The sequence below is a fragment of the Mixophyes fleayi genome, chromosome 6 (assembly GCF_038048845.1).
Source record: "Mixophyes fleayi isolate aMixFle1 chromosome 6, aMixFle1.hap1, whole genome shotgun sequence".
Classification (NCBI taxonomy): domain Eukaryota; kingdom Metazoa; phylum Chordata; class Amphibia; order Anura; family Limnodynastidae; genus Mixophyes; species Mixophyes fleayi.
Genome location: NC_134407.1, coordinates 147,019,272 through 147,033,105, shown reverse-complemented (window position 1 = coordinate 147,033,105; position 13,834 = coordinate 147,019,272). Strand labels below are relative to the sequence as shown.

General features: G+C 38.9%; 1 protein-coding gene across 2 annotated transcripts in view; it reads right to left on the bottom strand.

The window, feature by feature from the left end:
* Window positions 1–13,834, bottom strand: part of LAMA5 (laminin subunit alpha 5) — a 105,956-nt gene that overhangs the window by 2,208 nt on the left and 89,914 nt on the right. The window contains exons 65-79 of one of the 2 annotated variants that reach the window (XM_075176748.1): window positions 13,020–13,182; window positions 9,672–9,800; window positions 9,418–9,572; window positions 8,516–8,648; window positions 8,224–8,367; window positions 7,255–7,385; window positions 6,823–6,990; window positions 5,770–5,908; window positions 5,512–5,663; window positions 5,167–5,356; window positions 3,293–3,445; window positions 2,917–3,073; window positions 2,180–2,310; window positions 2,002–2,095; window positions 1,168–1,287 (exon numbers count right to left, since the gene is read on the bottom strand). In XM_075176748.1, coding sequence (XP_075032849.1) covers window positions 1,168–1,287; window positions 2,002–2,095; window positions 2,180–2,310; window positions 2,917–3,073; window positions 3,293–3,445; window positions 5,167–5,356; window positions 5,512–5,663; window positions 5,770–5,908; window positions 6,823–6,990; window positions 7,255–7,385; window positions 8,224–8,367; window positions 8,516–8,648; window positions 9,418–9,572; window positions 9,672–9,800; window positions 13,020–13,182 — 2,159 coding nt within the window. The remainder of the gene's footprint in view (window positions 1–1,167; window positions 1,288–2,001; window positions 2,096–2,179; window positions 2,311–2,916; window positions 3,074–3,292; window positions 3,446–5,166; window positions 5,357–5,511; window positions 5,664–5,769; window positions 5,909–6,822; window positions 6,991–7,254; window positions 7,386–8,223; window positions 8,368–8,515; window positions 8,649–9,417; window positions 9,573–9,671; window positions 9,801–13,019; window positions 13,183–13,834) is intronic. The other variant, XM_075176749.1, reaches the window with a different exon arrangement.

Here is a 13,834-nt window from a genome sequence, read left to right as displayed (position 1 = left end):
CAATTGAATACCCCCCTTAGATTGGAAAAATCAGTTCAAAGGCACAGCATATAAAACTTGCACATTCAGGCAGTACATTTTAAATTCGGCACATAAGATTTCAAAGCAGTGCGTCACTATTCAATTCAGTGAACTTGATTTCAAATCTATGACCGTGCAGGAGAGCGTCATGAAATCTGAAACAGGCAGGCATGCTGAGGTTTATGTGCAAACAAAAGAAAAATGTCTGGTGCTCAAAAACAATCATCATCATCAACATTTATTTATATAGCGCCAGCAAACTCCGTAGCGCTTTACAATTGGGGAATATATATCTATATGCTGACACATAGTGATTTAAATGAGAATTTTGTGCACCACTCCCTCCAGGTGTTGCATGGTTTAGACAATGGAGATTCAGGGAAGGTTTTAAATGTGACACCCTGAAAAAATAAATAAATAAATTTATATATATATATATATATATATATATATATATATATATATATATATATATATATATATATATATATATATATATATATATATATAATAAAAAATTTTGTTTCACTGGCTGCACTTGAATTCATATCAATGCATATGCAGTGACTGGTCTTCTCTGGGGGTCCTCAGTGAAGAGAGCGGAGGAGGCGCCATTTGTAGTTCAGTAGCAGTATCAGTATTGTTGACTTATCATACACAAAGGATGTGAATATGTGTAAATACTAATGCAAGATATCCTTCTAGTTTGGCTATTAGTGATGCCATCACTACTATTGTCCAAGTTACATTTGGAGTGTAGTGATGTGACCTAACTGTGTAAAAGTGGTCCAAAAACAAATGCATAATAAGACCTGGATATGAGAATTGCCTCATACTGGCAGCTTGCTTTGTGTCAAACAAACATCTGTATTATAAGGAATACTACTGTAAACTAACAAGGCTATCAGGAGTCACTTAACGGTTCTTTGACCTTTATAAAAAGTATGGTCACGGTACTCCTCAGTGCCTTTAAATGTCATTATAATGTACAGAAGGGAGACCATTATCCCCATTACTGCAGTAGAATAATCAGGTACTACATCCACCTACAAGATTCCCAAATATAAACACACACAATACTGCCCAGGTACTCTGCCCACCTACAAAGTCATCCTATTATAAACACACATGACGCACAATACTAACCAGGCACCCCACCTATATACATGGGTCCCCGATTCCTGATGTGAGAAGACAGACTGACTCCCACTAGATGATTTCCTTCGGTATCCACATCCAGCTGGATCACATTACTTCCTTTTGTGACTGTGGTGGGGAAAAAAATAAAAACGCAAAACAAAATATTGTTAATGTTTTTATAGCACCTAGATTATACACCTGCCATCTACACACAGTCTCCATTCTTATGAATAGTAACTATCAGTTGACTAAATACTAGCGAAATCACTGAGGCACAATGGAGGCAGTCATTTTGTGACATGCATGAGAACACGGCCTATCAAATTCACTGGCAACCACTATATCATGAATAACATGCATTACGTTCCCTCCATGATGTCTTTTACACAGAGTGGCTTAAACCACAAAATGGCTGCCTCCACAGTGTGTAAGGAACAGCTTCTCTTTAAGACATAAGAGGCTAAAATCATAACACAATTATAAACTTGAAAGATAATTTCACACAGGCATATGGATGCATGAGCCATGTTATAAATGAGTGCATATTGAATACATCACACACAGACCAGAAAAGGAATTAAAATTCACACAGCACAGGCAACATTGACCCTATGTGATTATATGGGATCCATTCACATGACCTGTGTTAAAAATGAGCGAAATACGGTTAAAGTATGGTGGCAACGACTGTAAGATCTCTATGACTTTCATAACAGAACAAGTTTCAACCAGTTGGGTAACATGTCACTTATAGAGCACAATCAGCCAAAACCGTGAGGGATAATATGGAACTAAGCCATTGCCTAAAGCCTAGGAAGAGGTTTAATGTCAGATACTGACCAGAAATGGTGTGCCACTGTCCATCACACAGGGGCTGCTGCAAATTCACAGCTGTAGAGTGTTTACCCCTTTCATCAGTCAGAACTAGCGTAACCTGTGGAAGACAAAAACCACACATATTGAATGAGAAAGCCCCTCCTAATTGAGAACCGTGATAAAGACACAAAGAAAAAAATACCTTTTTATCAGCCATTGACAAAGTGATAGAATAAGCCATCTCTGTGTGTACATGGAAAAGGAGTCCAGAAGGATGCATTGGCCGGACCTCTAACTTCAGTTCCAAATCCTGTCCCACATCAATTACATTTTCTGTAAGAAAAGAGAAAGGGGAACCCGGGCCATTAGGTCTAACATATATAGACACAGGATTAAACTTGCAATATTAATTATTATCACTTTGATTTATCGTAATAATGAAATGGATCTTCAATATTCACGTTATGACTAAGTTATTGGCTTATACATGCCCTCCTGTGACTTTTACAGAATATGTTCCTAAATTTGCCAAACCACACAAAGCTGCTCCCCAGATTCACTTGTATCCAATGCAGAGAGCACAGCAGAGCTGTGTAGTAACCAAGGGCAACACAAATAAATAACTCTGATAATATAAGTATGTGGTAGAAAGCCACAGTACAAAGTCAGAAGGAGCCATGAATTTAGTAAAATAATGTTGGAGGGCAAAGGAATTGCAACATACACATTAAAAAACTTGCATTAAATATTTTTATTTCTTAATTTTCACTAATCTAACAAATAGTTTGATCTTTACCTATAACAACCTTGTTAGAGTTTTAGTTATTTAGGGCAATTATTGTATTTACAGCATTTCTAATGCTCAATTTCCATGGGTAAATCTCACAATACAAATTCAAACTGTACATATTGGACCTATACTATATTATTGTCATGTACCAAATGTCAGGAAACCCCCATCTGAGAAGAAGAGACCATGTTCGGTGAACCCCTCAAAACAGGGTGTGACCCCCACAACTTTTTCTGGAGAGCTCAGGGCTTTCCCGTCCATCTTCAAATTCCTCATGCACCCACGGAAACCATTCAGTGTGGCATCCTGGAAAACAGTTATATACAAAGTTAGTCTTCAAGTCTCACTCAGCATATCTAATAAAGTGAGTATTTAATGTGTGTGATATCAGTATTGATGCCTATATACATTTAAGCCCTCCTTCACCCCCTTTAATATTGTCAGTCAATGTCGTCACATGAAGATGGGAAGGTAGGCTAGTCATTTTTGTGGGAGTCAAGCAATTATCACATTTGCACCACTCACCAGATTGTCAGGACGGTTTTTCAGTGTAGGGATCCCCCCAATGTAAACCGGGCTTTTTAAGGAGACGAAGGCACCTGAGTGCAGTACCCCGGTTTGTGCCTTGAGACCATCTACAACCAGGCGCAGCTTGTTCTTCTCTTTCCCAAAGAAAACCTGTGACACAGGATAACATCCTCATTATTCGTGATGTCATAGGTTCATTGTTACTGTCCAATATCAGTTAGTCATGCCCTAGAAATTTGAAACTAATCACAGACTCGAACACCAAAATTATTTCTGTGTTGACCAATATTCTCCAATGGAACGCACGCCATCACTACTAAGCAAAATAAAGTTTCTTCTCCCTTTTTTCAACAAGCGGCGAAAACCAAGGCCCGACTACCTCATCAGGATTTATCCTAAGGGAACCCCAGCCTCTGTTTCAGCCATACCGCAAGTACTGAGGGTGACAGTGCGCCCAGAATTCTCTTGTTTCATACAGGTCGGACCTTTTCACTATCCAAAATTTGTGACATCAGAAGATTTTCCAGTGTGTTTTAGACACACTAAAGTCAGGAACTTTTATCTGAGAACATTGACAATGTGGAATAGACTTTTTCAGGACTTTCATCATCATCATCGTCATCAACATTTATTTATATAACGCCAGCAAATTCCGTAGCACTTTACAATTGGGAACAAACATTGATAAAACAATACTGGGTACTACATACAGACAGAGAGGTAAGAGAACCCTGCTCGCAAGCTTACAATCTATAGGACAATGGGAGTTAGAAACACAAGGGCATGTGCTACATCATATTGCACAATGGACCAGCTAGAAAGCAAAGGTAAAAGTATTGAGTGGGCTGTGTGTGTTGCAATGTTGGTCAGAGGGTTGTTGTCTTGCGTTAGCTGGGTAGAGGATGGTAATAGGGTAATCTAGGGAAATTAAGATGGTGGTTGAGGAATATCATAACCTTGACTGAAGAGGTGGGTTTTCAGTGAACTCTTGGAGGTTTAAAGACTAGAGGAAAGTCTTACTGTGCGAGGGAGGGAATTCCACAAAGTGGGTGCAGCCCGGAAAAAATCCTGTAATCGAGAATGGGAGGATGTGATGAGAGTGGAGGAGAGACTTAGATCTTGTGCAGAACGGAGGTGTCGAGTGGGGAGATATTTCGAGACCAGTGAGGAAATGTATGTCGGTGCAATTTTGTTGATGGCCTTGTATGTTAGTAGAAGAATTTTATATTGGATTCGTTGAAATACAGGCAGCCAATGTAGAGACTGACAGAGTGGCTCTGCAGAGGAAAAACGGTTAGTAAGGAAAATCTTTAATTGCAATTCAATATCTAGGCATATTTGGACTTGTTTTTGTTTGCAATTATCCTGGATTTGATTATCCATCACGATTTGTGTTATTGTATGCATTTTTCATACTCTATTGTTATTCTATATGTATTTTGCCAACATTATAGTACATTAAATGTACCATTTTATTCAAGATTGGTATACTTCATACAATACAAATTGATCATTTCATGTTTCTGCTCATTAGCGCTGGTTCTTCAATATTTTCTATGAATCTTATGCAAGATTGGATCACCTTACAATTTAGAATCTAGCTGCTTAGACAGAACATAAAGATTTATTTTTGGTTAGTGCGCAGTTCTATCGTTATTAATATTCTTCAATGAGCTGGAAAAAGAAAAAATATGTATACAAGAGATACAGAAAACTGAGGTTTGAAGAAGAGACCAGTGAATGTTACAGCTCCCTGTACACAAAAAAATAGAGAGATTTGTGAGCTTTGGAAACAAACAGGAAATTAGGCCAATAAAACACTGCAGATTTAGGTTGGGTATATTTTGTATGGATGAAAAAAACTTTCATACCGTGTGCCAGTTCCCATCAGTGTACTTGTCTTTACTTCTAAGACGATGTGTCTTTCCATTAATGTTCATCAGCAGAATAAATCGAGCGTTAGAGACATAAAGCGAAAGGGTAGAGGTTCCTCGCTCATCAGCCACATAAAAGAGAAGTCCGCTGGAGGTATTCAGACGAACCTCCATTGAGAAGTGGAATCTGCATGGTAAATAAAAAAACAATACATGGCAATGTCTGATGCATGAAGATATTTGTGTAATTTCCTCCCATAGACAACTTCTCATCACCTCCCACTATTTTTAATTTGTGTATCTTGTGATGTCCCCTGGCTCCCAGTCATAGCATATATTCACCTCTCTTGGAGAGAGCCAGGAATGTTAGTGAATTCTAGGTGGCTGGAATAAGATCCACCAAATCTCAAAGCGCCCTTCATACGTTTGGGGACAAGACAAGAAGTGTCATGCAAGTTCCGATGGTCCATCGTTGCCAACTTCCTCTGCCGTGCCTGCCAACGTGGAGATATGAAGGAACTTAGCCTTTTAATTGGTAGATGTTCAATAACTCTGCATATGAAGAGGTGACTGCCCTCTTTGCTACACTAGATCATTTACCTTCATTTTGAGTTTATCCTTTCGGAGCAGGGCTCTGATCTCTTGTGGTCGCTCCTCCGTTACATCCTGACAGCTCATGGTCACATTCACGCTATGCTGATTCTGCTGCAGATCTAGAACCATCTGGGGCCCAGATATCCTAAATAAATAGCAATACAGAAGTAGTCAGTGAGGAACAAGAGCAAGGGTTGAGGAAGGAGTGGAGTTGTGATGAATTGAGTGATAGAAAAAAAGGGGGACGGAGAAACATCTAGAGATGATGACATGGAGGTCAAAGGTAGACATGAAGAGGTCATGGCTTGGTTTGTTACTGCCAATGATCTGCTTTAACATAAATTCCTGCATTAAATGAATTCTCCAGTATTGCACTGGTGGTCTGGTTATGGATTAATATGATATTGTAAACATTTCCTTGATTTGAGATGAAGGTCAAGGATTCACACATTTAAAGTGCATCCATATTATATACGTAGTGGAGGCAGCCATGTTATGGATTGCACCAATATTTCAGAATTTATGGCTCCTATAATTATGATATGAAAAACCAGGACATCCATTTTACCTGTTTGGGGGATTAAATCCACCACAGGCCCCATTTTAGACTTCAAAAAATGGAAAACAGACATAACAATTTATTCCCATGTGTACTATTAATTTGGGTGCATAAGGAGCCCGGATTATAGATAAATAAACCTTATGATTCAAAGATTTCTGGTGGGAAAAAATGATCTGTCGTGTGAACACTGGGACACATATGCTCATGTTCCAGTGATGACACTAGTTCTTAGTAAATATTGGGGCAGCCGACAAAATGGCTGCCTCCACTGTGCTACAGTGATGTGATTGATACCAAGTGAATTTATAGGATGTATCCTAATGAATATTGGCTAGGTCCACAGAGAGGCTGCTTCTGCTAAGTGATGGACGTACTCTTATGAACTTTTCAAGCAGTGAAAGAGAGGTGGTGTACACACAGGGGAGATTATAGAGCCAAAACATCATAAAAATATAATTGCTTAAAATATTTTAAACACAATTTTGTCAAGGCCTTACCTCCTCACAAAAACATTACTGATACAGCCGCTCAGGTTCCCTGGCACCCCTCTATCTGGTGACCCTCCAAGGATCAAACTGCTGTTGGAATCATCAAGCCACTTCCGCTGGCCACTTTCTGAGAGTTGCCGGCTACCTTGGAGATCGTCATCCACGTAGAGCCGCAGGCTGCACAGTAAAATCATTAGTCAGCACAGCACATTTACCACATCTCCAACATTACTGACATGCTCTTTAATTCAAGTTGTACTTTCTGTAAAAGTACAGATGGCCAATACTAACTGTATCAGTCTGAATCAAATGGGGTGCATTTTTAAATCCAACTGTTGAGTGGCGCAATAAATGCACCCTAGTGACAAGAAGTTTTCTCTAAAGTCACTGAGGTTATGTATACATAACCTCCAATAACACTTAAATATCACAGAGACTCACCCATCCTTGTTGCTGTACAGAGAGAGGTAGTGTCCAATCCCATCAGAGTAAGGTGTTTTAGAGGTGAGTTCTGCGGTCAGAAACCTCACTGACAGGTAACCATTCTTGATGGACACCTGGCATGATCCCTCCTGGAGAAGACCATAAAAGATACGTATGAGGGGGCTAAATAAAACTTATATTTTTACTTCAGTTACTTTACTAGTGTAGAGGACACACGAACCCAGATATTTTCCATCAATTAGTGGTTAAAGTGGAAATTTAAGTGGTGGTAAGGGAATTTAGAAGTGGAAGTATAGAAAATGTAATGATAATACCAGTGTATGGAATTTGATAGTTTTACAATGAAGGCAGTAGGAGAAGTGGCGGTTTGGCATACCACCATATACTTCCACCACACTTCCACCACTGCCATCAATGTAATTGAAGAGGTCTTACTATATCTACTACTTAATCATGAATAGCACTAAGTAGAAGGCATTGATAAGCGTGGATTAAGAATTATGAGTAGCATATGCCAGTGACAGCCATTTTACCATAACTATGTGTGATTAAGCGACACTCAACAGGAGGCAAGGAACTCAGGAAGAAAAGTACTCTTCTTCTAGTCTAACCCCTCCCCTTACTGCCAGATTTCTACGTGTGTTCTTGGCACAGGAGGATAGATCCATTGTTTATGTTTTATCTCTTTGTAGAAAATGAAGAAATCCAGTTTGTCATAGGTCGGGACTCCCTTTACAAGACCTTCTGCATTCTACGTAATGTTGCGCCAAGTTTCCCTCCCACTTGGAGTTTGAATGGTTAAGCCCTTTGGCTATTGACAAAATGGAAACTACTTCTCTGTCCTTTACACATGTAAGAAGCGTTGTCACCTCTTGTAGTCTTTTATCTCCTTACCCCTCCCAAGGTCTCAAGTATTTCTCACACACTTTCCAGAGATTTAAAAACCCCTCTAAACAGAACACGAACCTCGCTGGACTGTTGGTACATGAGTCCATTATGTTGACTTGTCCGGAAGCCAAAACCTGTAAAGAAGTCACCCTGAAAACTGGGCACATTCTTCAGGCTCATACTCAGGAATCCATGTCCATAGAACTGAATCGACCTGGCAATCTGTGATTAAGAGATGAAATATGGAAGCTTGAGCTAAAGTCTGTCAAACTGTATAATGAAGTGCGCGCAACTTGATAAAAGACAGATAAGTGCTTATGACAACAGACAAGATGAAAAAACTCTCTGGAGAGACAGCAACTCCACTCACCAGCAGGTCCGAAGTGCAGCCATAACTCACACCAGTAGTATTCATACGCTTCAAGTCCACATATTTCCCTAAAGCTTTGAGCCCCTTCATGCAGCCTCTGATAAAACCTCCTCCACTGAAAATCTCCTTTAGGCTGGAAGCAAATCAAAAGTAAAGCATAATTCAGATTCCCAAAAATACCTAGAATTCAAAGGTGCACCAATGGCACCTATTAATATAGAGTATTCTAAGTTATTAATCAACCATTTGAGTAGGATTTCCAACCACATTTGTATTTCATCCAGCCCTACCAATCTATTAATAGCACATACTTACCTTAAAACCACAATCTGGCTGTAAACATTGCTTTCAGTTTAGGTAGAGTCCTTGGAGTCCAGTTCCTATGCTACCGATAGCTCACTAGATTGTGTTATACTGTGAGGATGTCAGCTATACTGTAATGTGCTATCAACCAGAAGCACATTATAACCAGCTGGAACCTGGGAAATGTGTCAGAAGTAAAATAACTTACAGCCAGGAACTGGGAACAGAGCCGGATTTAGAACTCATGGGCAAGATACTGGTTTGGGGCCCCCTCCCTGAAAAAATCCATAGCACTATAGATTTTTAGCATAACATATACCCCTATATATATATATATTCAGGGGCTGGCTAGCAGACTTTAGCCCGGGGGGCAAGCATATAGCACTGGCCCATAAGTAGCGGCCCATTACTATGAACATAAGGTACTCTAGAAAGGGTGGTGGGGCTGGAAAATAAAAAAAATAGGTGATGAAGAGCTATATCATTCCACCGTTGGAAGCACTGATCAAAATGAGTGGCATATTGTAGGTTTCCTTTTGACAGCCGACCAGGTAGGGTGAGCAGGGAAGGTATATAGAGTCTAGACTACTTCAACTCACCTCTCTGGAAGTTTCTCAGGTGGAAGTCCTCCAAGATAAAAGTAACGGGAAGTTTCCAGATTCCCGCCATCATACTCCACGCTAAATACAGTCGTCCTCTCAAAACGCACAAATATCCGTTTCTTCCCACTGATAAGAGCCAAAATTATCTGGATCTGAAGAAGAAACACAACCAAGGCAATTACAGACATAAGAAGTTGTAAATATGTCTAAATTGCAGATAATAAACAGGTCAGTAGGTAATTTGATTTTACCGCTTTAGAGCTGGAACTGCTGACAAACAGCTGGGTTGATTCGATCGGTTTCGCTTTCTCAGTCCCTCTTCCAACATTGTAGTAAAGGGAGAGTTTGCCTTCCTGAGCTGCAAGGCACATAAACTGGTCCTAGAGGAGCAGAACATGACACCACATAGGAGAGGTTTACTCACTGGCACAGTCTGTAAGACTTTGTGACTTCTTCTATACTTATTTTTTCACATTTGTCATGACGAGTCACCTGGGCAAGTGTGACGTAGGGCTCAAAGGGTCAATCAAAACAAAACCACCTGCTATGTCTAAAAAAGACTAAACCCTCAAAAAAAAAAATCACACAATTACTATTAAAATACTGCCACCACTACAATGTAGTTCAAGAGCTGACACTCTTAGGGGTAAATTTATCAAGCTGTGGGTTTGAAAAAGTGGAGAGGTTGCCTATAGCAACCAATCATATTCTAGTTATCATTTATTTAGTACATTGTTCAAAATGATCGCTAGAATCCGAGTGGTTGCTATAGGCAACTTCTCCACTTTTCCAAACCGGCAGCTTGATAAATTTGCCCCCTAGTCTTAACATACTCCGACTTTTAGCAAAATGCAATCATCAACCCAATTATCAGCAACTGTAAACCAAAAAATCCCCTGAATAAAACAAAAGCCAAGATTAACTAACAAATTATTTGAGAATACAAATACAAAACATTATTAAATTGGATTTAATATAACAAGAAAGTAATAATACTTATTGAATTAAATAGTTCAAACAAACTGAAATCAAAAACACTTAAAAAATAAATAAACAAACAGAAATAAAACACAGAAACCGCAACACACTCAAATAATCTCCAGTGCAATTTGTGGCCTGAGGAAAGGCTACAAGATTTGGACAATTTCTAAGTAGCAGACTGATCCACCAGAAAATGAAAATTTAGAATATCATCTCTACCCACATTCCTTCCCAACTCTTTCGCTCTGTCGACTGGCAACTCACTATCACACTGATCACCTCTTCCCACTCCTGCCTCCAGGACTATGCTCAGGCTGCTCCCCACTGGTGGAACGATCTCCCACACCCTATTAACCTTTTCTTTCCAATGCTTCAAGCGTGGCCTTAATACTCGAACCTCCTCCTAGCTCCTTTGTCCTTGCTATCCCCTGCACACCCCACACGGTGTCACCCTATTTGTGTCCTCCCCTTCCCTTTAGGACGTAAGCTCTCATGACTACTATTGCATCCCTCTCTGTACTTCTTGGCCTGCTTCCCTAGCCCTTTTTTCCAGAGCCCAGGCCTACTTCACGTTGGACATGACTATCACTGAAACTCACTGTCCCATAAATAACTCTGCTTTACCATGTTACCTGTGTAATCTTTTAACTAGCCTTTGCATTTTTATGTGTAGTCTAATGTATTATATAATAGGTTATGGATCGTTGCTGTCTGTGCCTTGTATAGTGCAGTAAATTCTAGGTATGGAGCTGCGGACCATTTGTGGCGTCTTATAAATAAAATATGATGATAAAAATAATATTATATTATTATTAATAATAATAATAATAATAATAATAATAATAATAATAATATTTCACTGCTTTTTCCATTTTCTTCCTTTCACAACCCCATTGAAAGTGGTGTGCTGGTATGCTAATCTATTTTGCAGCCAATTTATTGTAATTTTGGGTTTAAGTATATTTATATTCATTGCACCAAAATATAGCACATCTCCCTTCTGAAACATCCGATAGCTATGACATTAATTTCACTAAACCAGATATAATTTTCTGCATGTATACATAGGAATCAATATGTTCAAATCATGTTTCTGAGGAGAGATTCATCATCCTTATATGTTCCCTATGAGGAATGAATATATTGTTGATACATGTTGTTCCATTACTTTCTGATGATACAAATTTATACTTTGGTTTCTACAAACATTCATTATGTGATGGATTCCATTGATCAAGCATAAATTCTTATTATCAAGATAGTTTGAACTTTGTGCAACCAATATGGTTCTTTCTTTCAAGGAATTTTAGGGCTCTGAACTTTAATTGGGCAATAAAAAGGGTTGATTGCCCCTCTATGGTAACAGAGCATCTCTGAGTAAACAATCAAACCAGGCTGACAGAAAGCAGACTTCTGAAGTATGTCTCTGTCCTTCATCAAAAACATCAATCCCTTCTTTGTTTTATCTAGAAGAAGATATGATCATTAAAACATTCATTTATTAAAATTGTCAACTGGAAGTAGTGGAGGCAGCCATTTTGTTTATGCACCAATGTTCATGAGAATACAGTCCATCAATTCACTAATAACCAATGATATCGCCAAAATGTCTTGTTGTGCCTTGGTAATATCACTGGTTCCCAGCAAACTGAAGGGGCACATTCTCAGTGATGTCACTGGTGAATTGATATTGATCATTCACAAACCAGATCAGGGTGGATGCAGCCATTTTGATAATTCCCTAGTGAAAGAATAAAAGTAATTCTCATGAATATTGGTGTCTGCCCCCTAATGGCTGATACAGATGGTAGATGCGCATATAGAAACAAATTTCTGCATTAGCGCGGCAGAGTTATTTACCTAGTGAGTCGTGAATGTGTTTATTTAGTATTATATATTTTTTTTTTTCATCACCTAAATCTTCATGATACCTAAAAGGGGTTGTTCGTCGTAACATGTATTTTTTTTTTTTTTTTTAACTGGTGTTTACATGCCCTCCTGCAACTTAAAAAAAAAAGAAGGAAATAATCTATCAGGCATGTATGTATAGGATCACTAGACTGGGATAGGACTCTGCTTTGCCCTGGATACAATGGTATCCAGACAGCAGGTAACCAAAGGCAACAAAAGTAAACAACTTTGATGATATAAAATATAGATGAAGGTTACTGGTGTATATGTGAAAGCCAATACATTATAGTCATCTGAAAATGGAAAACTCCTTTATAAAAAAGGACATAGGGAGGTACAGGTACAGTAATTAGCACTGCGGCCTCACAGCTGGTGTCATGGGTTCTAATCCAACCAGAGCACTATCTGGGTGGAGTTTGTATGTTCTCTCCATGTTTGTATGGGTTCCCTCTGGGTGCTCCGGGTTCCTCCCACACTCCAAAAACATACTGGAAGGTTAATATTAGTGTGTATGTGTTTGTATGGTAGAGAATTTAGACTGCAAGTTCCACTGGGGCAGGGTCTGTTCTGAATGATTAAGCAATACATCTGTATTACATCTTGGTGTTATATAAATAAAGTAACACTTATCTTTAACATTTCAAGTGGTTGAGAATGGTGGTCTGAGAGAGATCTGGGAAGCTCAAATATAATGTCCAATTACTTACCTCTGCATCAAGGAAGAAGAGGATGCCATTGTACGAAACCAAGCGGACATCAAGCTCAAACCTCTTGGATGTTCCTGGAAGAGCCTCTAGCTTAATCTCTGCGTATCCAGTCCCATCAAAGTAAGACCCATCAGTAAGCCAGGGGTCTCCGGTTGATTTTGATCTATTAAAACCAGATTTTTAAATAACATGTCATATTGTCAGTTACATGTGTAAGCTGCCTTTTAATAAGCTTTTGCAATGATTGATGTTACGTTGTATATAGACGTGTGTGTGTGTGTGTGTGTGTGTGTGTGTGTGTGTGTGTGTGTGTGGATATAGATATATGTATATAGATATACACATATATACACACAATATATTAGAGCATCCTCTAAATTAATATACAGATTCATGATCAGTATGTAGACAGGGACTTCTTTAGAGCAAAACCAAGAGGGAATTTGTCCTGTCTCCCCAACTTTCAAGTGTCTTTGATAAGGATTTACTCTAGTTTCAGTGTAAGACACATATTGCTAGACATATTATTACTATTGTACGTCAACCTCTTCTTAATTAAACATGATCGCGACGTCTAACAAATAAGAGGATCCCACATTACATAAAGCTGAGAGCCGGAGGACATAATCTGTCTATAGCTCTGCAATAGATCTATATGGAAGAGCTATGTACAGTTGGTAGAACAATTGTATTCCCTATGTAATTCAGCGCTAGCGGTCTGTCAATTTCAGGTAATGGATTTGGGAGATATCCGATGGGGTAGCTCCTATACATTATAAAGGGTGTGCATGTTTATGTAAGTATGGTGTGTATCA